The 25062-nt window shown below is 42.4% G+C and overlaps 1 protein-coding gene across 1 annotated transcript in view; it reads right to left on the bottom strand.

Moving 5' to 3' along the window:
* COL24A1 (collagen type XXIV alpha 1 chain) overlaps window positions 1–25062 on the bottom strand; it is a 158703-nt gene continuing 133641 nt past the window's right edge. The window contains exons 44-61 of the mRNA XM_078865719.1: window positions 23543–23596; window positions 23313–23366; window positions 22184–22237; window positions 20268–20375; window positions 18257–18364; window positions 15869–15976; window positions 14540–14593; window positions 14221–14283; window positions 11787–11840; window positions 11400–11435; window positions 8924–8941; window positions 8393–8428; window positions 7454–7480; window positions 7066–7131; window positions 6316–6484; window positions 4497–4606; window positions 3366–3584; window positions 1–2422 (exon numbers count right to left, since the gene is read on the bottom strand). Coding sequence (XP_078721845.1) covers window positions 2279–2422; window positions 3366–3584; window positions 4497–4606; window positions 6316–6484; window positions 7066–7131; window positions 7454–7480; window positions 8393–8428; window positions 8924–8941; window positions 11400–11435; window positions 11787–11840; window positions 14221–14283; window positions 14540–14593; window positions 15869–15976; window positions 18257–18364; window positions 20268–20375; window positions 22184–22237; window positions 23313–23366; window positions 23543–23596 — 1482 coding nt within the window. The 3' untranslated portion in view covers window positions 1–2278. The remainder of the gene's footprint in view (window positions 2423–3365; window positions 3585–4496; window positions 4607–6315; window positions 6485–7065; window positions 7132–7453; window positions 7481–8392; window positions 8429–8923; window positions 8942–11399; window positions 11436–11786; window positions 11841–14220; window positions 14284–14539; window positions 14594–15868; window positions 15977–18256; window positions 18365–20267; window positions 20376–22183; window positions 22238–23312; window positions 23367–23542; window positions 23597–25062) is intronic.

Below are 25062 nucleotides of genomic sequence, written 5' to 3'. Positions count from 1 at the left end.
AACAATTTTGTAAAAACAGGCAAAATGTACAGGTTTTGACATTTCGAGCCAGTTTGCTTGACATGAAATGGCGACTTTAAATAATATTAAATAATTTCCTGGAAAAAAATTCTATTTTGTACAACGTAATCTGTCAATAAAAATGTATGTACAATATATATGTGATAAAGTTAGTTTTTCTACACAATATTGAACACTTGCCTACTTCAAATGCTTTTTATAAACAAGACGTAGCATGGAATTGACATTATACTTAACACTACAGCTCTGCTGAAGTTCATATAATTATATTTCACGATTTAAGTTTTACAAATGGTACAATTAAATCTGTCAAACATTGTGATCACAAGTCCAATATGTGGCTGACAATATGTATTTTTTTTTTAAAGTAGGCCTTCGAGTGAATTTAAACAGACGTAGGGAATTTAAATCAATTATATGGACGTGCATATGCTGCGTAATACACCTGTATGCATATTGACCTTACGTAGCTAACTGTGCTAATTAGGGGTGTTTTAAAGAAATTAGTTTTCAATCTAGATTTAAAAGCACAGCTGCCGTGGCGATTCGCAAACGGTAGTCTATGCACTCTGCATTGTTGATTAACTGCAGTTCTTGACAACCTCAAGCCAAGGATAGTTTGGGCTAATGAGATACGTTTAGAGTAGAATAAGGATGTTTTTGTCGCAGGCTCTTGTGTCAATAACTCATCATCACGATTGCACTAAGTGGGGTCTACAGAAATGTCTGATGCCATCCTCGACGTCTTAACCACTCACAACGGAAGCTCCGCTCCTGCATTGAGACGCTCACCTGCGTGGAGTCAATTGATTTTGAAAAGTATGAATTTTACAGGTCATGAGAAAAAAAAACTAAAGTTTGAAATATGGTACTGTTCTGCATTTCTAAAATGTTTATAATGTTTATTTTTATTATTTTATTACTTCCCTTCTACGTGACTTTACCGAAAGAACCAAAAATATGTTATCAGAGCAGTTCTCAACATAGTGACATCACATTGCACAGAGGTGCTGTGATTTTAAAGTTTTCCATTCATGTATACGGTCCTTAAGAGTTGTCTTTTTACGAAGCTTATCGACATGAAGGCCTACCTAATCATCTGACTAGTTGTGTACGAGACATTTCAAACTGAGCAAATGCAAAGCGTACACAAGACAAAGTGGGAGACCAGCAATGTGTAAGGTGAAGGCCCCCCGTGCTTGGAATTGTGAACATCTCCACATCTTTCCGTGGGCAGGAAACTCACCAGGTACAAACAAAGCGCCGTGTGTGCATGGCTTGAAAGTGAGCATATTGCGGCTTTTCTTTTTAACACCCTACAACTCCGATCCCACCCTAAAGTGACAACTACGATGCCTGTCCCACTACTCCAGGGTGCCACAAACCAATCAGCAGCAACTTACCAGCAACGAAGCCGAGTCGCGATGGTGAGAAACTGTGTGATTTGGCCGTAAGGGTTTTGGAGGATGGGGTGAATTTTTGTGTATTTTTTTGTTCCTTTGTTTTATTTTTAAAAATTATTTTGAAGTTAAAAACGAATAAGTTTTGTCATTTATATGAGGTAGTAAACTTAAACACAAAAAACACACCAGCACCAATTTGAATTATCACAATGGTTTTTTTGTAAAATACATAATAAAAAAAATGTCACTGTGCACAAAAGCGTAATTAAATGTAGCAACAGACATCAAACTGCTGTGTTTTGTGAGCACCGAAGGTATTAACACTTTAGCATTCCCAGATATGTTTGCAATATGTGTTGGAGCACAGCACCAAATCACGTTATTTAGTATCGTCAGTTATTGCACATCTGGAAACGATCAGACTCTCGATCCAACAGCTTGCATCCACAAGTGCCGCTGTGGCCGAGCGTACTATTAAATAATTATTTACAAACGCCTTCACGATTGCAGCGAGGACGAGTCGAATGAGCGCGAATCGGCCCATAAAAAAAAAAGAATCCTTTTTCGCGACCAACCCCAAGGCTCGTGTCTTGCATATTTCAGCAGTCCTCTCTCACAGCTGCGGTCAACGCCAAGATATGAACGCGTAACAGTCGGTAGAGAGAAACGTTTCTGCGTAATTTTTGGCAAATTGCGTGCTACCGTGGTGGGTGTGAATTCCACATATTCTTATATAAAAATAGAATAAAAAGTTGGATTTAATCTTTCAAAATGCTAGTCCTTTTGTAAAACCATGTAATCCTTCATTTCATACTTGCTAATAAAAAATATAATAAGAATTTGCATATGTATCTTCAAAGGAAGCAGACGGGTCCCACTTCAAGATGGTACTGGGAGTCGGGCTTCTGGTGAGTAAAATGGACGTCTACAATTGGCAAGTGGTTGACATCCTGAGTGGTAAACAGAAACTCGGTCTTGTGCCACTTCCCATCGTCCATCTGCGAGGAACAGACACACAAACGAGTGAGCAGTGGGTCAAACGAGCGGTTAACCCCAGGGAAAATTCCATGGACATGTCATCTACGACAGAAATGTTAACAGAACGACCATCAATTAATACTTTGGCGATACTACTTTAATCTTTGGAAATGATATTTGCTAATTGCTGCCATTGCTGATGTACCATCTTCGTGAAGCCATATTCGTGAGCCATTACATTTATTTCATGATCGAAAAATATTATTCTTACATATTCAATTCAATGCATGTATCATGGGCTTAAAAGTCACTATTGATATATTGAGTCATCATTACATCTCGAATGTTTATTAAATAGCAGACACATCGCTGATGTATTTGTATGGCCCAGTTTTAATTTGTGACTTTAATATTCACAGACACAATGAGCAATAGCTCATTTGAAAGACATTGTTCAAATTCGGAATGGGTCTACGGTACACATCCCCCGCAACTGCTTATAATTAGCGACAAAACTATTTTTGGAAAAAAACGCACGAGGCAAACATTTGGAACGCTTTACCACCATCATCATTCTGAGCCTGTGCTTCTAAACCACCGGCCAACGATCGCAATCCCTGCAATTTAATCGGAGCAAATAAATTCATCTTGTGCAGGCTATCAATCAATCGATCGATGGTGTTTGGTTCTCAACTCTAAACACACAGACGGATCGAAAACCACCGGCCAACGATCGCAATCCCTGCAATTTAATCAGAGCAAATAAATTGCATCTTGTGTCGGATATGTATGCACGTATGTTGAACTTCTTTCACACCGGACATAGCCAACCGTGCTAATTGGAGGTTGCGAAATCGACCAATCGATCGACCGTAAAACGCACAAGACGGATCAGAAAGCCCCTTTGAGACAGACGTCGCCGTCCGCTCAAGCGACCCAACGACCCCCTTTTGCCGCCCGTACCCGGCATCCGTCGTGAAGTACACGTGGCTCCAGGAGGCCTCCCGGCTCATAGAGGCGGCCGCTCCACGCGCGGAAGCGTGCGGCGTGGCGGTGAGGGTGCGGCGAGGAGGGGTCCTCCCAGGCTGGCCCGCCGCGGCAGTGCACCGTCACCGGCTGCACGGCCTCCGAGCTCAGCAGGTGCAGGAAGTTCATCTGTATCTTGCCCACTCCAAAGTCCAGCTGAGGGGAGGAACGAGAGCGGCGGGCATGTCGGCGACGCGTCGTGATGCGAGCGAGGAGTTGCAAGGCGCAGAATAGGATTGTAACAATTTTATTCAAGAATCAATTGATTTATACATTGATATATATTTTTTTAACCATAAGATGCCGCCACCCTTGTTCCGAGAGACCGAGCGTGAGGCCTTTGGTCTAAACTTTACAGGCTGTTCTTTGATCTGATACGTCTTATTACTTAAAGGGATCAATAAGCGATCTTTCGTGAGCAAATATTACTGCTTGTATAAGTCTTCCAGAGCACAATGTGGAGCAGTTCATGGCTGCGCTATAGGGTTAATGCATTTCCCCCCGATTGGATTCTGGTTATTTTGTGGCGTCACGAAATGAGACGAAGCAATGTGATGTAGGAACTCTTGCAGATAGGTGCATCACCCGGCGTGTATATGACGGTGCTCTGAAAAAAAGGTGACGTCACAAAACTACTCCTGAGATCCCTTTAAATAACCTCTTTTCCACACTAGGGGTACTGCATTTTCCCACGTGCAGTACACCAGAGAAACGTCTGTGACATGGCAGTCAGACCCATACATTCAATTTTCAGAGTTGCAATATTTTCCAAATTAAGTGAAAAACCCAATGTAATATGTTTAAAAGAAATTAATAATTGGTGACTGGGCTGAGCGCATCAACTCGTGAGGACCCCCCAGATTAAAACCCATGATATCAGTGGTGCTCGGACCCTGAACCTATTTGAAAATAATTCTCACACGCACGATTTGATGCATGCATCATGAGTGTTGAGAACCCAATTCGAATCAATGAATTGATGCATCGTTACTTGCCCAGTGCTGGTTATCTGGCGAATGTGGTCCAGTGAAATAGCAGCGCACATTCTGACCAACAGGAAGTTCTTACCTTACTCATGGCCAGTGGCTTTAGGCATGTCTGGCCACCAACAGTAAAGTTGCAGAAAACGTCAATGCTGTCCGAGGAGCAGCCGAGATTTGGGTCAATCCAGTAATTACCTGGTAGAGAAAAGTGCGATTGAATGTTAGATGCAGGAATAATAGAGAATTTACGATGTTCCAACAAAACCGGAACATGTTCCATTCATTTAACTAAATAGTACAACAACAACAACCAAGAGTTAGCTAAGTTGATATAAATGATGCAAACATGTTCGGCAGCTACGATGCTGCACACAATAGTGTTTAAAGACATAACCCAAGTAAACACATCTATCATATCTCATGATACACCCATTGCGTATGTGCCCGAGGCTAGCGTTTCTCAACTCCAGTCTTCGTGACCCTCCCACGAACTGCATATTTGCGATAACGAATATTTTCCATTGGGGACCCAATTTAAGCCACTGCACACCGCAGGCACCTTGTGGGTGGTAATCATGGAGATTTGCAGGGACGTGGGGATTGGAGTTGAGAAACACTGGTCTAGGCTAATTCTAGATTTGAAGTTTTCGTGACTGCCTCATGCACCCCGCCTAGTACCCTATATAAACACGTTAAGCTCTCTTCATACGCTACAGTAATTTTGCTGGAGCTGTCACACCTGACGACGGATGCTTGTGTTGCTTCCGAAACGTCGTGATTTAATTTAGTTGCTTTATTTGTATTTGATTTAGTTTTCACCTACGTGACTTTACCAAAAAAACAATGAGACTGGTCTAGGCTGTCCAGCATGACTTTTAAGCTGAGTGGAAATTACAGATCAGGAAGCCTCAAAAGCAGGGGTGGGCCAACCTGGAACAGATCAAGAGCCAAAAAGTACCCATGAGTTCTGCAAAGAGCCAAGTGTATGTATACGTGTATATATATTTCAGCACAGCATGGCAGACATTCACTATTCTTGCTACCGTGATCGTATGTTTTATGTTGGTATGCCCTTTCCATAGAGCCGCATGGGGTGGATTAAAGACCGCATGTGGCTCGGGAGAATCGAGTTGGACACTGCTGCTCTATAACATCCTCTTGTAACATCACTGCAATGTGTCTGCTGTAGCTTTTAATAGTCAGATGGAGCTGATAGGTTTGTAATTATAATTGTTTACTCTGATTCCAGAAACTATCACTTTCCAATCTTGACTTAAAGCTTTCGTGACTGCCGGAATTCATATTCGTTGGGTCTTTCCGTAAAGTCATGTAGATAAGTTCAAATAAAATATCAAAAGACTACGACGTTTCGATTGCAACACAAGCGGTCGTCATCAGGAAAAGGATGATGACAACTGCTTGTGTTGCGATTGAAACGTCGTGGTCTTTTGATATTTTTTTTTAACTTATCTATGTGACTTTAACGAAAGACCCAAAGAATATCACAGTTCAGGTCCACGATATGAAATACATTTTCTCGCTCTTGAAGCTTCACGATTGAATAAGAACATGTATTTACACTGGAGGAATCCGATGAGTTAGAACGTTACAAGAACAAACAATATAAAACTACGATAGCAGTGCAAAGTATATGAAAGGTAAACAAATCACTTTAAAAAATACAAATAAAACTAATCAATTTTTTTTTTATCTTACCAGGTAAAGCCCACTGAGCTATTAGTTTATTTTTTCAGAAGCGACATGGCCACAAATGATGGCTCAACCAAGTGGCCTGACTTGGACATCGCCTGACACACAGTCAAGGCAATGCATTTACAAAGCGCCGGCTGTGATGCTCGGGGAGCCACACGGGGGCCCTTCTGTTCGCAGTGCCGAGCTCTCACCGTCAGCCACCTTCTGCTCGCAGTTAAGGAGGTCGCGGCAGATGCGGGCGGGGTTCTCGCGCGAGCCCATGGGGTTCTTGATGCCCTGGATGAGCGTGCTGAGGTAGTGCAGAGTCTTGAGTATCTCCACCCCCTGCTCCATCGCCGGGAGGGTGGAGTCCTGATAGGTCTGCGGCAATCGTGCGTGGGTGTGTGCGCATGCACGCGTGTGTGCAAAGCGCAGTAGTGCAGTGGTTAGTGCGCTGCGCATCGGGCTGGGCGACCCGGGTTTGATTCCCGCTCACGGCCCACAAGAGTGATGAATATCTGAAACGGTCCTGGGCCTCCCCTAGGTCGACTCAGCCTCAAATGAGTAACTTGGTGCAGTGTGTAAACATCGCCACCAGGGAGACAAAGGTGGCCGGGCGTGATGCTGGCCACCCACCCACTGGTGTGTCGTATCGGCCTTCATAGGTGCTCGCTAACAGCACTTGCCCCAAAAGTCTATTCAAGCTACACGAAGGATCTTTGTCACCGCAAGTTTCGTCTAATGGGCACATACGGCACTCAGCGCCAGAGGTCGCAAACGGGTTTTGATTCCTTACCCGTACCCGGCCGCACCAGGGTCGCAAATGGGTACCCGTTCCCTAACCGTACCCGTACCCTACCCGACATGAGTGACAAACGGTTACTCACTAGTGACTCACGGCCTACCCGTACCCGTACCCGGCCGGGTACCCGGTTGCGACCTTTGCTCAGCGCTGCCCTCACCTCTATGTTAAGTGCTGTATTGGACTCGATGAAGGCTTGGAGAGCTGCACCAAAGTCGTGTTGTCTCTAAACGTAGACACAACACATTGGGGAGAACCATTGAGTGTGTTCCACACTGTGCATCAGCAACACGCAAAGTGACATTGCAGCACTGAACCCAGATGTCAATATGTCAAATTATTTGATGATGTTGCCATGTTGGTAGTGGTGCGCAGGCACAATTAACAAAAATACTCAACGCATTTGTCAATAACAATGCCTTTACGTGCTATGAAGGAGGACCATTTCCCGAAACGTCGCCTATGTTATATTTTAAAGTTTATTTCAAGGCAGAATGTGCAACGAACGCTTTCGTCGGACGTAAACAGCAATGTCTATCGTGACTCACCAAAGAGCTCGGTAGAGCCGGAGGACCCTGGAACAAAAACGAATGCAGCAAAGTTAAATCTGCAAAATGCATCGGTTACTATAATATAACAGGGGGGAGCGGTGGTGCAGTGGCCACCGCACTGTGCTATTAAGCCTTGCCAAGTGAGCTCAACGTCAGCGACGAGCGATATCCGAATCGGTCTTGCATGTCCTTCATAAAATTGCACTCCCCAGCATGGTGAAGCATGGTCAAACACAGCAAGAGAAGGCATGTATCCAGCCGTTTATTAGTTTTTTTAGTAAAGCCGTAATGAAATAACGTTACAGTCAAATGGTTTCTCGATTGAATGAGCATGACACAACAAGCACCTCTCGTTTATATCCTTGATCTAGTGGTGGAAACTGTACATCCATATGATGGGGATGAGTTCACCTAGAGAACAAACACTGCTACCTTCCCCGAAAGTGTAATAGCCCAGAACTGACCCCCAACCAAGATTTGAACTGGCAAACTTCTGATTGCGAGTCATGCACTCGAACAAAGTCCCCAACCAGGATTTTAACTCGCAACTTTCTGATTGCGAGTCACGCAATCGAACAAAGTCCCCAACTAGGATTTGAACTGGCAAACTTCTGATTGCGAGCCACACACTTGTACCAAGTCCCCAACCAGGATTTGAGTTTGCAACCTTCTGATTGCGAGTCACGCACTCGAACAAAGTCCCCAACCAGGATTTTAACTGGCAAACTTCTGATTGCGAGCCACGCACTCGAACAAAGTCCCCAACCAGGATTTTAACTGGCAAACTTCTGATTGCGAGCCACGCACTCGAACAAAGTCCCCAACCAGGATTTTAACTGGCAAACTTCTGATTGCGAGCCACACACTCGAACCAAGTCCCTCAACCAGCTGGTCACCGAGTAATTGAAACCAATTGAAGAGAGAAGCTTAACTTACAGGAGGCCCAGCCTGGCCTGTCGGTCCCTTTGGTCCCTGTAAAGATGAAACACGAGTGTTAATCTGTGACCCTGTTACACACAATGTGTAAAGAGATGCACGATAGGTAACAAATTGTGAATGGCTATTACCTATAGAAGAATATCAGCATATTGAACACATGCAGATTTCACATGCACACAATGTATTTGTTTCTGCTAACACGGCAATGTATGGTCATTATTGGAGGCGTAATGACTAGCCACCTCGCGCCCCTGGTTATTTGAGGGTCATAATCCACGGTTGAAATTTTATTAATTAATGTTACATTTAACATTGTGGTGAATGTAGTGGCTACTAATAGCGGTACGGTTAAAGTGAGCCCATTACATATAACATATACGGACTAAAACAAATAACAGTAAAATTCTTACACGTGCAAATGCAACGCATGCATCGTGAGCCTAAGAACCGACGTTCGACAGTGAACTCGTGCGTCGGTACACTTCTAGTAATGAAAGAAAGTCATAAAATGCTTTAGCAGTCACTCACCCTTGGCCCTTGAAGACCCTGAGTCCCAGAGGGACAGTGAAGGGGATGGGGTGGAAGCACAGAGAAAGTTACACTGGAATTCCCAGCTCAATGTCATATGAACATTTCCTTTGGAGACATTTTTTTTCTGATTTTCTCCCAATTTTATTGCAATTGTGACATCAGCCTCATGTCACCAGCCTCAGAAGTTCCCATTCGCAACTTGCTACAAGTGCTGCGATCACCTTGCGTCTAAGAACGGACATGGAATATGACATCACAGAAATAGCTCTGAAGTCTCGATTTAAAGCTTTCGTGACTGCAGGGATTCATCTTCTTGGTTCTTTCGGTAAAGTCACGTAGAATGGATATAATAAAATAATAAAAATAAAACATAATAAAATAATTCTCACGAAGTTTTGGCCATAATGCAAGTAGCCATCCTCAGGTGAAGAACAGGTCTGTCGATAAGACAGTCTGAATTTAGACGCTCCAAGCCCAGGACGTCTCATTCAGACTCTATCTTATTGACAGACCTGTTCTTCACCTGAGGACGGCTGCTTGCGTTGTGGCCGAAACGTCGTGAGAATTATTTTATTATGTTTTATTTTTATTATTTTATTATTTCCATTCTACGTGACTTTACCGAAAGAACCAAGAAGAGGAGCTCTGAAGTCACTACAATATACTGAAATCCGCACTGATTGGCACGCCTTTTAAAATGCCCTGCAGTGGTCATCGTGCGCAAATTATATTAAAGCATTTAATTCTTGGAGCTGGAATAAGCTCTCAAAAAAAATTAGCGTGATTGTTTTTTTTGTGTGCAACGTTGAGTATTGAGCTGAGACGGTCAACTTAATACACTTGAGAACCTGTTTCATTATGGGTGGGAGTCTGTATTTGAACCTAAAAACTCATCACTACCAGTTAAATGCACTGACATGGTAAGAGTCATATGGGCAATGAGCCCTTCATCCATGAGTGCCTTGAATAAGGTTTGTAAATTTATATATATTCATAGCAATACCAGATGGTTCAGATCTATGAAACACTCTAGCTCCACATGGCTCCATGTCTTTAATGATGAACTAATAATGAAAGTCTTTTCATCACCATTGACCTGTCCCTTTGTTTGTGGTGAGCAATGTGGTTTTCGTGGAAATCAGTAGAATTTAGTTTGCTTTAGATTTGCCAGAACAGCGACCTCTAAAATCAATTTCACAATCGCAAGATAAAAGGACAGCTGAACTTTGTTTTGTTTAAACTGATGGATACTTTTTTGTAAACCATCCTTTACGCAATACAATGTTTAATTAAATATTCTTTAATATTTTACATGTAAAATCCGAGGCAGTACTTTTACAGTAATCGACATTTAAATGTAAGAATAATATTTTCAATGCTTTAGATATTTTCACTATTGAAAAAAAAAATAACATCTGCACTTAGTTTCTAGGTCTATAGATTTTCATTTGGCATTTCAACACACCTCCCTTGCAAAACAAGAGCATGTTTTCAATGGCCTTTCATCTAGCTATAAAACAACATCAAGTGCTTCATTGCCTTACTACGCAGACGCAAGTAAAAACTATTGCTTTTTTGATTTAAAGCTTTAGTGACTGCAGGGATTCATATTCTTGGCTCTTTTGGTAAAGTCACGTAGAAGGGAAATAATGAAATAATAAAAATATAAAACAATAAAATTCTCACGACGTTTCGACTGCAACACAAGCAATCATCATCATCAGGTGTGAAATCTACAGCAAGAACATTTGTTGCAGTCGAAACGTCGTGAGAATTTTATTGTTTCATATTTTTATTATTTTATCATTTCCCTTTTACGTGACTTTACCGAAAGAACCAAGAATACTATTGCTTTTGTCAAAAAATATTTAAATTTCTAGACCAGGAATTTAGCGAAATTAAGTGCAGAACTAAATTTAATGTGACGTTTCTATTTTGTGTGCAGTCAGTCATAGGTCGTGACTGAATCAGAGTTAGAATCTTTATCTAAAATAAATAATCTTTATTTAGACTGTAGGAATCTGATGAGATTTTAAGTTCTTTTTCAAACATGTCCAGCATGGGCAGGTCAGCAAGACTGGCTTGAGACAAACAAATCAAGACACTTGGCAACCAGGTTAAATCACGGCGACTGAAAGCTGGATTCGAACCCCAGGCCCCTCGCCTGTGCCAACTCAACGCTGCATCTTCTTGGTTCTTTCGGTAAAGTCACGTAGAAGGGAAGTAATAAAATAATAAAAATAAAACATAATAAAATAATTCTCACGACGTTTCGGCCACAACGCAAGCAGCCGTCCTCAGGTGAAGAACAAGTCTGTCGATAAGACAGAGTCTAAATGACACGTCTTAGGCTTGGAGTGTCTATTTAAGCTGTGAGGGAGGAGGAAGAGAGCCTTGACAAAAGAATTTGCATTTGAAGAGGAATTTAGCATATTTATGGGAAATCCTCCCCACCGGTGGCATGAAACCTTACCGTCTCTCCTGCTTGTCCCTTTATCCCCTTGAAGCCCTGTGGGGTGGCGGGGAGAAGAAAAACGAGTCAAGACACGAAACATCAGCGTCACCCGCGACAACCCCTTACGCACACAGAGTTGGTGTACGGTGTGTTTTTTTCTGCAATATTTTGCAGTCTTTTCTTGGAATTTCTGTTTTCACTCAGTCACATATTCACTTTAAGATGTTTTTTTGTTCATGTTTTTGTTTTTTGTTTGTTGCGGTTGCACCCGATTCAAGAGCCGAATGGCTCACAGGGCTACACCTAGTACATGAACTTGAACGCGTGCGACAACGCAATGCGCCCTGCGTGTTGTGAGGCTCGTGCAGTGTCGGGGGGGGGGGGGGGGTACACGGTGAGACTCACCGGACGGCCGGACGGCCCGACGGCACCCTCAGGTCCCACGATGCCTCGGCTTCCCTGAAAACATGCGCAGCGATCATTGTAAAGGCCTCCACGGAGAGATCAGAATCAGAACATTTATTTATCACCGGAGGAACCTGATGAGCTATGAGGCTCATTTTCACAGATGTCCACTAAGGGGGCGGGGGTCAGAAAGTTACAACAATGAACAATACAAAACATGACAGGAGCGCAAAGTATAGGAAAGGTAAACAAATCACATAAAAACATACGTATAAAACGAAATAATTTTTTTTATCTTACCAGGTAAAGCCCACTTTTGAGAAGCGACTTGGCCACAAATGATAGCTCAACAAAGTGGCTTATCACGTGGAAATGTATAGCAGCAAAATAATCTAAATAATCTCAATGCACGTTTCTAAATGTGGAGGACAAAAACTGGAGAACCCATAAAAAAATTCCACACGACCAAGGTGAGAACATGCAAACACCAAATATCAAAATCAGATGCTAGGAGGCTGCCAGAGCACCCCTTGAAAGTTGGACATAAATAATAATAATATTGGCATTTATAAGGCATTGCTAAAAAGGCCACATAAACTCAAAACACCTTGCGTCACATCTCAAACATTTAAAGAGCTAAGCCTCCCTTTGTGTTGGACGATGTAAGGGATGCAGTCGGCGCGGGTCTGATTGCAGCTCCGATTATATAGGACGAGATCAATCAGTTTGCATATACTCATTTCTTTAGAAGTGATTTTAGGAAGCCACTGGAGATAATTAAAAGCCACTGGAGCTACGCACTTTTAAATCTAGATTGAAACTCATTTCTTTAAAACTGCTTTTTGTCGTTATTTTGTTGACCTTCCCCCGCACCTCCGATTAGCACGGTTGGCTAGGTACGGTACAAAAGAAGTTAATACATTTGTGTGAAGCGAAAGCAGCTCCTCTAAAATACCAAACTTTGGTAAAGGTTACGACCCAGCCCTGTAATTACTCGCTCTCGCCACTGCTCGTGGAAGGGGCTCCATCAGAGAGAGCTCTCGATAGCCCATATAGAGAGGATGTTGGCCTACTCTTCCATGCTGGTCGAACATCTTGAAAGAGGTGAGAGTACCCACAATTTGCCCCACCACACATCACTTGTTGATCAACTAACTTTGCTGTATCCATGTTTACTTTTGGGTGGACAGAGGTGGGGGGGATTTAATGAACTTGCCACTACCAGGAAATTGAGCCTCTGGATTGCAAGTCCAGTGTGCTAACCATCACACTAAGGCAGCATTGTCTTTAACAATAATACTATATCCAGAAAAGTCTCACTGATTGTCAAGATTCCTTAAGGAGGGACCATTTTGCTTGGGATGTTTTGATTGATAGAATGTTTGCAGTCACCTCATCGCTATGAGCATTCATGGATGCATTATTTGGTTATTTCATTGTTAACTTTTTAATCAGATTATATGGCACACACAATGGTGTACTATTGCTAATGATTCAAATCGACATTTTCTGTTCAGAAAACTGGTTGATAATTTGAATACTCCACAATGCTTTGTTAATATATTATAATTTTATATTCCAGAAATAAAATCAAGCATCCATTTAAATGCAAAGCTAAGAAAGCTTAAGATTAAATAAACTAAATAGGTGAAAAATAAGAGAGTCCCTGATATTTGAGTAAGATATGAATTGTTTACATGCATCGTGACTGTATAGAAGCACAGATGCCAATTATTCAAAATGATGACAATTATTTATCCGGTAAAGGCTCACTGTGTCTCAAGACTTGTTCAGGAGTCCCCTACGACATTGTGTAACTTGCTGACCCACCCCTACTGAACATCTGTGAAAAAGAGCTTCACGGCTCATCGGATTCCTCCAGTCTAAACATAGATTCGGATTCTAATTGGGATGTGTGGCCGATGCCACTAATTAGTATTTGGCACATGGGAGGAAACTGGAAAGCTTGGAGACAACCCACACATTACAAGGGGGTGACACTCCACATTGCCATCTCATGGCCCCACACCTACAATGTCTTGCCAGCCCCGACTGTTACCCATCCAAGTAATAGCCAGGCTATAACCTATTTAGATTCTGAAATCGGACGCATTATAGCAGCGTTCTTGACTAATTTTCAGAGGGGGTCACTTTCACCGATAAGACATCAGTGTGAGGGCCGCCACACGTTTTAAACCATTGGGGTTTGACAGCACGATGATGATGATGATGGAGTGTTTTCACATGTGTATAGTCGGGGGCCGCACATCAGGGGCCGCACTAAAGGCCACCAGGGGCCGCCAGTGGCCTGCGGGCCTTGCAATGAAGAACATTGCACTATATTATCACGTGGTTCAAAAGCAAAACTTTGAGACACCACACTGCCGTTTCACACACTCGCCACCTGTGCACTTACTCGCTGCCAGTGACTTACTGTTAGGCCAGTAGGGCCTGTGGGTCCAGCGGAGCCAGAAAATCCATTGTCTCCAATGGGGCCCTGTGGTGAAAGCCACGCATGCCAGACGACAGTCACGGGGTGATAGGTCAATGCCAGCCAATTTACCCTGTGGACAAACTTGACACTTTCACATAATTTTTCCTGGTGAGAATTATTTTATTATGTTTTATTTTTATTCTTTTATTACTTCCCTTCTACGTGACTTTACCGAAAGAACCAAGAAGACTTTCACATAACTTGATAAATTACATAAAAATGACTTTGTCTTGATTGCGTGATATTACAATAATCTCACCTTGGGCCCAGGAAAACCTTCAAAGCCAGGAATTCCTGCTTCACCGTAGTCCCCCTGTGAAGAATTACATTTTTTAAAGATATTTATCATTCTTTAACTGCTCTACAATATGTACTTGTTTTGAACAAAACCTCATTTTTTTATTTTTAAACTTTATTGCATATTTACAGAACCTCATCTGAGGAATACATTACATAGCACAACATTGTATAGCACACTATGAAAATATCGATGCAGTATATTTCAGGAAGATGCATGCGTGTTGTTTACATCTACACATGTCGCAATGTAGGCACGGTATTGGGGAAAATACATCGTGCATTTAATACATTTCCTCGCTAGGGGCATGCTGGCCTATCACATTTATTTGATAATTATAACTAAAAATAATGTCTCTGCTGTATGTATGTTGAACTTCTTTTGCACCGTACATTGCAAACTGCACTAATCAATGAGCCGTGACTTTACCGAAAGAACCAAGAAGATGTGTCAACACTGTTATAGAATGTTCTTGCCTTGAAACAATGATTCTGAAATTATACGACATTATTTATTTAGTTTAACATGTAAACGGATATGTTAAGGCGACACATTGTCTGCTTATTTAATTTATTATTTGATCGTCAGGTTATCAGACTAATCATGCCCTGGTGTATTTTTTTTACAGAAGTTTCATGGGCTTAGCTTTTTTCTATTTCACTATAATGTTATACACTATGGGAGCACAGTCTTCCTCTAATGCAGCTCGAGTAAAATCAAATCCTGTAGCAGTGTGATTTTCACATATGCTAGCACTATGTTAAAAAATATACCATGACAAACTCTGTTCAGCTTCAGATTTTAGAAAACAATCAAGCACATTCGCAGAAAAAAATCTATTTTTCATTCCGCCGTGTGCATTCACTTATAACAATGAAACAGGTGTGATATATAATAATAGGGGTTTTCCCCATTTTTATGGCAGCAAAACTGAAACCTTTTTACAAGGATTAATGTCTGCATTAACCACAATACTTGCAGTCAAATGCAAACAAAAAACACACTATGATAATATATGCATTGTCCTTGAAACTGATTGGTCCACACCAGTTTCAAGGACAATGCATATATTATCATATTGTGTTTTTTGTTTGCATTTGACTGCAAGTATTGTGGCTAATGCAGACATGAATCCTCATAAAAAGGTTTCAGTTTCGTTGCCAGAAAAAAGGGGAAAAACCCTATCATTATATTTTAGTACTGGCAAAGGAGGTCTAATGATGAAAAAAGGTTTGATATATCTGCACATGTTTAATGAACTTGCTTTGTTGATGTGGTTATAATATTTACCAGCTGCCCCTTCTCGCCTGTCTCCCCTTTGTTGCCCTGCGGGCCGTCGGTGCCCAAAATTCCTCGCTGCCCAGGTATCCCGGGCTGCCCATCCATACCGCGATCACCCTATACAGGTCAGGGTTCAAAGGTCACAACGTAAAATTACACAGTAAAATTCATATAAACATTTTTTTTAATGTATATTTTTCATAAATACATTCAGACGCTGTCTTTCCGACAGACCTGTTCTTCACCTGAGGACGGCTGCTTGCATTGTGGCCGAAACGTCGTCAGAATTGTATTATTTTATTATGTTTTATTTTTATTATTTTACTATCTCCCTTCTACGTGACTTTACTGAAAGAACCAAGAAGATGAATCCCTGCAGTCACGAAAGCTTTAAATCGAAATTTACATTTCCACTGTTTCTCTCTCTTTTTGTGTTAACCAGATTATGAACCAGTTGTGCTCTCTCATAACTCAATCAATTCTGAACTCCTGCAGAGCAGTGTATCTCCCTGTGTGTTACAGCACAGCACACAGAATACGATATATCCAAAGCACTTCTGAGATCCCTTCAAATGACCTCTGAGACACATTAGCGGTGACGCACCATCCCATTTGCCCTGCTACAGGTAAATGTTTGTAATATGACCGTCAAACTGAAACATTTTCAATCTTCAGAGATAATTTTTTGTCAAATGAAACAAAAATCTGACGTTACATACTTCATGGCCACAAATGAATGAATTGCTACTAGGCATCGATTGACATGTATTCTTCGGCTCATATTATATGCATTGAATTATGCGTATGATAATCTATTAAATTTCGATTTAAAGCTTTCGTGACTGCAGGGATTCATATTCTTGGTTCTTTCGGTAAAGTCACGTAGAAGGACATTTTTTTTTAATTGTTTCATATTTATTATTTTATTATTTCCCTTCTACGTGAATTTACCGAAAGAACCAAGAATGAGAATCTATTACTGAAGGTATAAGGAAATAGTATCAATATTTAGAAGTTACATTTAGGTTCGTAGCGCGAAAACCAAACTATACAAACGAGATGCAAAAACGAAGCCGATATACAATACAAATGAGCCATAAAAAAACTGCAAAAAAAAAGAATTTATTATTTTACTGAATCCTGAACATAACTGATGAGGGGGAGGGAGCTGAGTTGGAACGCGTACTTGTTATCACTGGGCAACTTTCTCAGAGCATGTGCTGTGCAAATTAACACATTGAGCATGTGTGGTGTGTTAATCCAATGCCCCAGTGCAAGGGACATGAAAACAGAATCCTCCAGTGCATGGGCTGTGTAAATTTAAATGGCTCGTTGCGCGCGCTGTGTAAATGTAAACGCCTCAGTGCTTGTGTAAGGGAAATTTACATCCCACTTGGCGCTGCCATAGTTTTTTTCTTTTTTCAAGGCCTGCTGGGTGCAGTGTGAAAGCTATCACTGTGCTTTTTCTATTTTTGGTAGCGAAGCAAAGGTTATAAATTTGGTCCAGCTCTCATTTCGCTGTGGAACACTTGGGCTGGACTCGGTCATTTTTCCACTTTCGAACAGGAGCCAACATGGATCCTGCCATCAATATTCTTTCGCAGGAAAATAACCCCCCCCCCAGAAAACTCATTAAACAGAAACACACACACTTATAAGCCAAGTTCAGATTTTCAATGCTGGCATCAAATGCCCCAGTGTAATGACGATGATGTAATTCATCTCTTTGATGCGTTTTCGGGTTTGTGCCGCGCGTTGCTCAGCATGACGTCTGCTGTTTCACTCTAAGTGCAGCTTCTATGAAGCTTCTATGTCATTTCCTGAAAAAGCTCCCAGCACATGCAGCGAAACGTCTGACATCGCGTCAGACAACGTTCGGTAGCAACCTAGACACTGGAGAACTATACAGCAAAAACATAAAAAAGGAAATAACACGTGATTCATTTATCTATCTATGAATGACTCGCTAAAGACTGAGCTTCAAGGCTTTATTTCAGGGGGTTCTTGTACAATGTTATTAGGCCAATACCTCATTCAAACGTGTTTTGCATGTTGGAGAAGAAGTATAAAATCTCACAACACCGGAATAGCGGACAACTACATGTAACTAAACATTTTTTTAACCGGCATATTATTACACAACTGACAAATACATTGTATACCTGTTAATTCATGTGCTTGTTTGCACTCCTGTATGTAGGCATTCAATGTCCTAGAAACACTTACAGATTCTCCAAGACAGCGACTCTAAAAAAAAGTTTAAAATCGTGGGGAATACCGGGACACGTGGTGACCTGAGCGTCACCACCCATGGAATAATGACCACCGCCTCAACCCCATCCAACCAGAGGACAGCATTTGCTTCACTGCCTTTGATCTGGATGCCAGAAAGCTCACCTTGGCCCCCATGAGTCCCGCTGCTCCCGGCTGCCCAGGTTTTCCGAGTTTTCCTTGAGCACCTGCCAGGCCTGTTCTTCCAGGTTGACCCACACTGCCTGCATCTCCCTGTGAACAAATACATATCTTCACTCAATGTTGGAGGCAATAATGCTTTATATATTAGTGTGCGTGTGCCCGCTACGGTGTGCAGGAGGCTCATGAAGGACGCTACTGGACAGTTGGAAGCAGTCGGCCTCCAGAAACAATGGAGGGCAGAGGAGCGACACTCCCAAAAACAACCGGAGTGCCGGGTGGCTAAAACACAGCAAGTTTGCATCGTAGGATTTACAGGTGGTGCATCGGCCAGTCATCTCAGTCAGTCAACCCATGGCACCTGGGTCTGTCCCGTGACCTCCTGCCAGTGGGCGTTCAATACTTCGTGTGGCCTTAAAATGCACATAGCCTGGCACAAGCACCGTGGTGACATCACCGCAACTTAGTGGCGAATGGCGGTTGTTGTTCCCATGTGTATTATGTTTGTCTCTGTTTGTCTTTGTAGGTGCGTGGTGCTGGCGACCCACCCCCTCGTGCGCCGTACTGGCCTTCAAAGGTGCTTGCTAACAGCGTAGTGGTTATCACACTGCAGTTTGGTTTATATTGTATATATGTATGTTGAACTTCTTTCGCACCGTACGTTAGTCTTTGACCTCCTATAGGTCGACTAAGCTTTTAAATGAGTACTTGCTTTGGTATGTAAACATTAGCACTGGCGGGAAAAGGCAGTTAGGCATGGTGCAAGCCACACCACGCCTTAAGAGATACTTGCTAACAGCACTTGCCCCAACGGTCTTTTAAGGCTATATGGGGTATCTTTGTCTTGTGTGCACTGTTTTTATGCACTTACACATTTTGTATGTGTCTGTATGTATTTATGTGTTTCTGTGTGTATGTATACGTGTCTATGTCTGTACATGTCTTTGTGTGTGTGGACAAGAGTATATGCTAAATATATGTGCGCCTGGGTATGCTGCTTGCATTCGTGTGTGCATGTGCTTGCGTATATCAGTCAGTGTATGCTTTAAATGGATCACTCTATAACCTGCTGAAGATTAAAGGTTTATCCTTTAGCTGTCAGTGAAGGGACACTGCCATCTTAAAGAAAACCATCTCCATATATGTATTCAGTTTATCTCCCACTGGTCTGGGATTCATCACTTGACACTACACAAAGAATGAATGTAATAAAAGAAACACAATAAACTTCACTCACTGGGCCTTTTAAAGAATCTTTAACATTTTACACGGACATTCTTCAAAGCTGCCAAGCCGCAAATAAGGAAGAGCACCATCAATCACACATTCTGAAAAACCACAAAATGCTGCAAAGCAATCAAGACTATTGATATAATTATCACCTTAAAAGCACAAAAACTATGAAAGAATTTTCTTGAAATACTCAACAGATATCCAAGAACATTTAGCAATAGCTTAGAAAAGTGAGAAGTGAATGTTCAATAACAAGACGATCAACAACCACCAAGGTATGAATTTGTTGACATCAAATTCTGCACTTCCAGTGTTTTAGTAGTATTAATAATAATACTACGAGAATAGTCTTCAACCCTTTGTCAATCCACTGCTGGATGATGGTCTCTTTATGCGGTTGTAGTAATGGTGAATTGTTTGGCCATACTTCATCATGCTGGTCAGTGTGGGTTGGTGAAGTGAGAAGTTGTCTTGACATCGCTCCCCACTGATGTTGGCCTTGACCAGGACACAAATTCAGCTTTCTGCGCTAAACACTGTGCCGGTAAACATACTATATTGGCGCGTGGCTGGAACCGTTGGACCAACTATTGGATCAAGGTTGGCCCAACGTTTACTGGGGCACCCACCCCTCCACACCTTCGTCACGTCGCTGTTCAATAATCTCGTGAGCCGTAGCGAAAAAGTCATTACGACGTTTCTAATTTTATTGCGCTGGGGTCTCAGAAAAGCTGCGTGGTTGTCGTGAGGGAGAGGCGCTTACGGGCGGTCCCGGTTTCCCGTCCTTGCCTGGCGCGCCCTCGAGCCCTCTCTCACCATCCGGCCCGGGCCAGCCCGGCAATCCCCGTGGCCCATGGGGCCCGACCGGACCCTGTGCAAAGGACAAAGAGACAGAAAAACAAGGTTCGCACACTTATCCGTTACACGCCGTAGGTTCAAGTTAGAATGTAAGGGGTAAGAGATTTGCATTTTATAGGCACATAAATGCCTCAGCAACTCAATGTGACTTACATAATAATAATAATTTCAACTTGAAACATGCACATTATTCGCTCGCTCTCGAAGAGAAATAATGCGTCAGTGGCACGATGAATCAGATACAAGCAGAATGGCAGCTCTGTGGTGAGCCAGCGCCAACAATTTCCTGAGCTCCTGCGGTCCGCTATATATTCAGGTGTTATCGGCCAATAAATGAGCACTTGCATGTGGGAGGAAACTGGAGCGCCCAGAGAAAAGCCACACGTGTGAGCGGGAAAAACTCTATCTCATGCAGACGCAACAGGTGGAGTCAAAATGCTTTTCTGAACTTTCTTCTCCTGGTGAGCCAGAGTATGGTACCTCAAACCATGGAAAGGGAGTTTCACAAAATTTGTGCGATCCATCAACCCGTTCCTCCACAGTGGTGAATTACAGGCATGCACCACCACCAGCCAGATGCTGGATGCAATTACCAGCGAAACGTCGTACTCAAATTGTAAATGTTGTGGTTTCACGCTTCAACACACCGGTGGGCTAAAGCAGTGAACTATTTGTCTTTTGTCAAAGTGACACTTTGTTACTGATTGGCCGTGTCGGGTGGTGGAGGGTTACGACACATTTATAAATAACGCGATCTAAACCTAAAAACGTTGATTATGAATAATATTGGTCGCGAAAGCCTACGTGTTAAACTATTTAAACCATCTTCATCTCAACCATTCCCATGTCCTGCTGCAGTCTAGCCAAGGTGAACTCCAGCAGAAGCTGTACCTGTGCGGCACAAGATGTACACTGGACTGGCCTTTCAAATGGGCGTTAGTCTGCCAGTAGAAGGTGATGTTGCGAAATGGTGTTATCCCAATTCAGTAATTTGAGAGTAATTGATCTAATTTTGAAATTTGGACCAAGTGCCATAAGTTGGATTGTGTGTACAGTAAAATGTGCTCCCAACTGCCTTTGTCACCTAAATGCTGATGTTTATAGCCGACACTATGTACGAACTTTAGGCTGAGTTGACCAAGGGGAGGGGAGTCCAGGCTAAGATGCCAATTGACATCTGTTTTGTTACCTCAATGTTCCCAGATTGCAAAATTCACGCGCGGTCGGACAACACAAATCTGCCATTGGAGGTTCTGTCTCGTTTGACTGGGGCTGGGTGGGGGGGGCACCATGTGGTGTGACGTCACGCGCGGGACACACATTTCTGGGCTATTATAGTAGTAATTACCCTGTGGGCTAAGAAGCTCTTAAATCGGGGTTCATCAACAAAACAGAAAAACTATAAAAATTTCAAACACAACATTTGCAACAGGTCGCGTAAAAAAAAATCTAATTACAATAAATACAGCAATGAAAAGAGTCAACATGGACTCTGAGAAGGAATTCAGCAACAAATACCGTCTCCAAAAAAATTATCGGAGACACCTCGTTGACTGTTACCAAAAGTGGATTTTTGGCAGGAAACATTGCGAAAAGAGATGATAGCCTTTGGACGAGATTGGCTAAGGAATGGCAGCCAGCGGAGGGAACACGCCCCTGGGGATTACATTCGCAGGACCGTAAGAGGGATGGTGGCATCATATATGGAGAGGCCTTCATCCAGCAGTGGAAAGATAAAAGCTGCTGCTCCTGATGAGTATTATGATGATGACAGACGTAAAGAAACTTAACAGGCAATCCTGCAGGACTACAACAACGTACCGTAAGTCCGGCTTTTCCTTGAGTTCCTGGTGTACCAGCTTTGCCCTTCGTGCCCTGTGGGTAAAGGCATTTGGATAACACTGCCATGAATGTGAGGTAATGCAACAATAGGATTTTCAGACGAGAAAGCAGTCTCGATTTAAAGCTTTCGTGACTGCAGGGATTCATCTTCTTGGTTCTTTCGGTAAAGTCACGTAGAAGGGAACTAATACAATAATAAAACAGAAAAGAATAATATAATTATTATTTTATTATGTTTTATTTTTATAATAAAATAATAAAAATAAAACATAATAATTATTGGCCACCCCGTGTGTGCCATGTGCAAGCCAAGTGACGACTGCTTTCTCTAATAATATAATAATTATTATATTATTGTATTGTTTTATTTGTATTATTTTATTATTTCCCTTCTACGTGACTTTACCGAAAGAACCAAGAAGACGAGAAAGCAGTCGTCACTTGGCTTGCACATGGCACACACGGGGTGGCCAAGTTGCATCTTGAGCCGAGGTCCACGTGACAGTGCAGAGCTCACGGTGGAACTGAGGTTCAAGCCTCTCAGGCTGCCAATACAGGACAGCAGCTGGAGATGACCGAGTGGCTCAAGAAGCCCACAATGGCCAGGTAAGACTCATGAATGAGAACCTGGGTTTAACATTGCTGCTATTTTGGGCTTTTGTACCTAGATAAGCTTGCCGAGGTGCATCTTCTTCCTTCCCTTCTAGCCCCGCCCACTTCCCCCCCCCTCCCAGTCCCTGATTGTCACATTTAGATAAGCCCCTCCCCCCTCCCCTTAACTAGTATTTAAGATGTTGTCTTTTGGATTTCTTTTCACTTGATACAGTAAATTTAGCTGTGACGGTCCCACCTGAAGACGGAGACTTGTGTTGCCTCCAAAACGTCGTGATTTATTATTATTTTATTATTATTATTTTTTACCTACGTGACTTTACCGAAAAAACCTAAGAGTATGAGAATCTGGGTGTAAAAACGGGCAGCCACCCATTATTAAGCAACGGATGGTCTGCGCCTGACTGCACACAAAAAAAAACCCATTAGGCATACAATTTAAAACTGTCGTTTATCTTGTCAGCACATTGCAGGTATTGTTTGGGAAGGTACTCACCTCGTACCCTTTAGGTCCTTTTGGTCCTGGATATCCCCGCTCTCCCGGCTCGCCCTGCAACAACCAAGCAAGCTTATGAGCACACTAAGAGCAATACACTGTTTGTGGAGATTGGAAAAGGAGAAATGAACTTCAGAACGATGATCTCGGTGAAGCCGGATATGGAACACGTTGTAAACACCGCGAGTCGTGCCATTCTGTGGAACAGTGCTGTTGGCGGTGCGACTTACGATGGGACCCTGCTCCCCCCTGGCTCCCCGTGATCCGTCAAAGCCGCGCTGGCCCTGCAGTTAACAACAAGCACGCATTTACCTCGTTTCCATGGACAACCAACCTGAGTTGGCAAGGGTGCACCCGAGTTGGTCTGAACTCGAGTCGAAGGGAAATTCACATTGGCTCAAAGAAAGCGGCATTTCACTGCCGAATAAGACTTCCCCAGAGCCAAAGGTCAAGACTGAATTGGTGACGAAATAAAATGTTAGAATAAATAAATAAATTGTGGTACCATCACCTACTACATATTTCATTGGCATGTTCGGTAATGACGATGCATTTACACTCGGCCAGAAATTTGATGTAGGTAATCGGCCTGGAGAATTCTGGCTCCGGCCCATAATGGCATTCAACTCGTGTTTGTCTAAAAAGACAAGGAAAGTGGTGACGGCAGAATGACCAACTGCAGTACGCACTCGGGTCTGTGGCTCGTGGAAACATGCTAAATCTCCACATAGATGTCTCACGAACACCGGATTCTTTATTTTTATTGTAAAATTTGACAAGGGATGTGCTGCGTGAAGGGCCCCCGTGGCATTTGTGGATTGCTCTCTCCTGTACCACCAGGCAAACCAGCAGCACTTAAATTTCGATTTAAAGCTTTCGTGACTGCAGGGATTCATCTTCTTGGTTCTTTCGGTAAAGTCACGTAGAAGGGAAGTAATAAAATAATAAAAATAAAACATAATAAAATTAGTAAAACTGACACCTTTTGCAAGGAATCATGCTTACATTAACCACAATACTTGCAGTCAAATGCAAACAAAAAACAATACTCTGCTAATTTATGCATTGTCTTTGAAACTGATTGGTCCACACCAGAGACAGCTTTCTTTGGAGCCTAGTCTCATATGGTGTTCGACCAGATGACGCCAAAAGGCGCACAGTTCAAAGACAACGCACTACCAGAGTAATGAGAGCTCGGGTTGAGCAGCTACATCCGTTTCAAAGACAATGCATAAATTAGCAGAGTATTGTTTTTGTTTGCATTTGACTGCAAGTATTGTGGTTAATGTAAGCATGATTCCTTTCAAAAGGTGTCAGTTTTGTTGCCAGAAAAAAAGGGGAAAAACCCTATTAGTATATTTTGGTACTGGCAAAGGAGGTCCCATGAGGCCACACCCTGTTGGTGAGACCCGTAGAAGTTGAGACTGATGCAGTGGGCATGGTTTGGTCAAACAAATTCTGCTGGAAATCAATGATTCAAAAAGAACCATTGGTTTCTAGACTTAAATATGATTTAAATTTGAGGTAAGCAGGTCGCTCAGATGTCAGAGAATTGAGATGGCATTATTGATGCTGGGCAGCCACCACTGATTACACTGAGTCCTCAAGTACTATATAGTGAGTGGATGGTCTCAGACAAGTCACCAATTTGAGTGCAAAATTCCACAACTGAGAATTAAACCTACTGTATCAGTTTTCTACATCCTACTGTCCATAAAAGTCTCCTGCAAGAGATTTATTTAGAGGCCAT

Source organism: Lampetra fluviatilis, chromosome 20 (genome assembly GCF_964198595.1).
Source record: "Lampetra fluviatilis chromosome 20, kcLamFluv1.1, whole genome shotgun sequence".
Lineage (NCBI taxonomy): Eukaryota > Metazoa > Chordata > Hyperoartia > Petromyzontiformes > Petromyzontidae > Lampetra > Lampetra fluviatilis.
The sequence above is the reverse complement of the archived record's forward strand: the minus strand, read 5'-3'. Positions and strand labels throughout refer to the sequence as shown.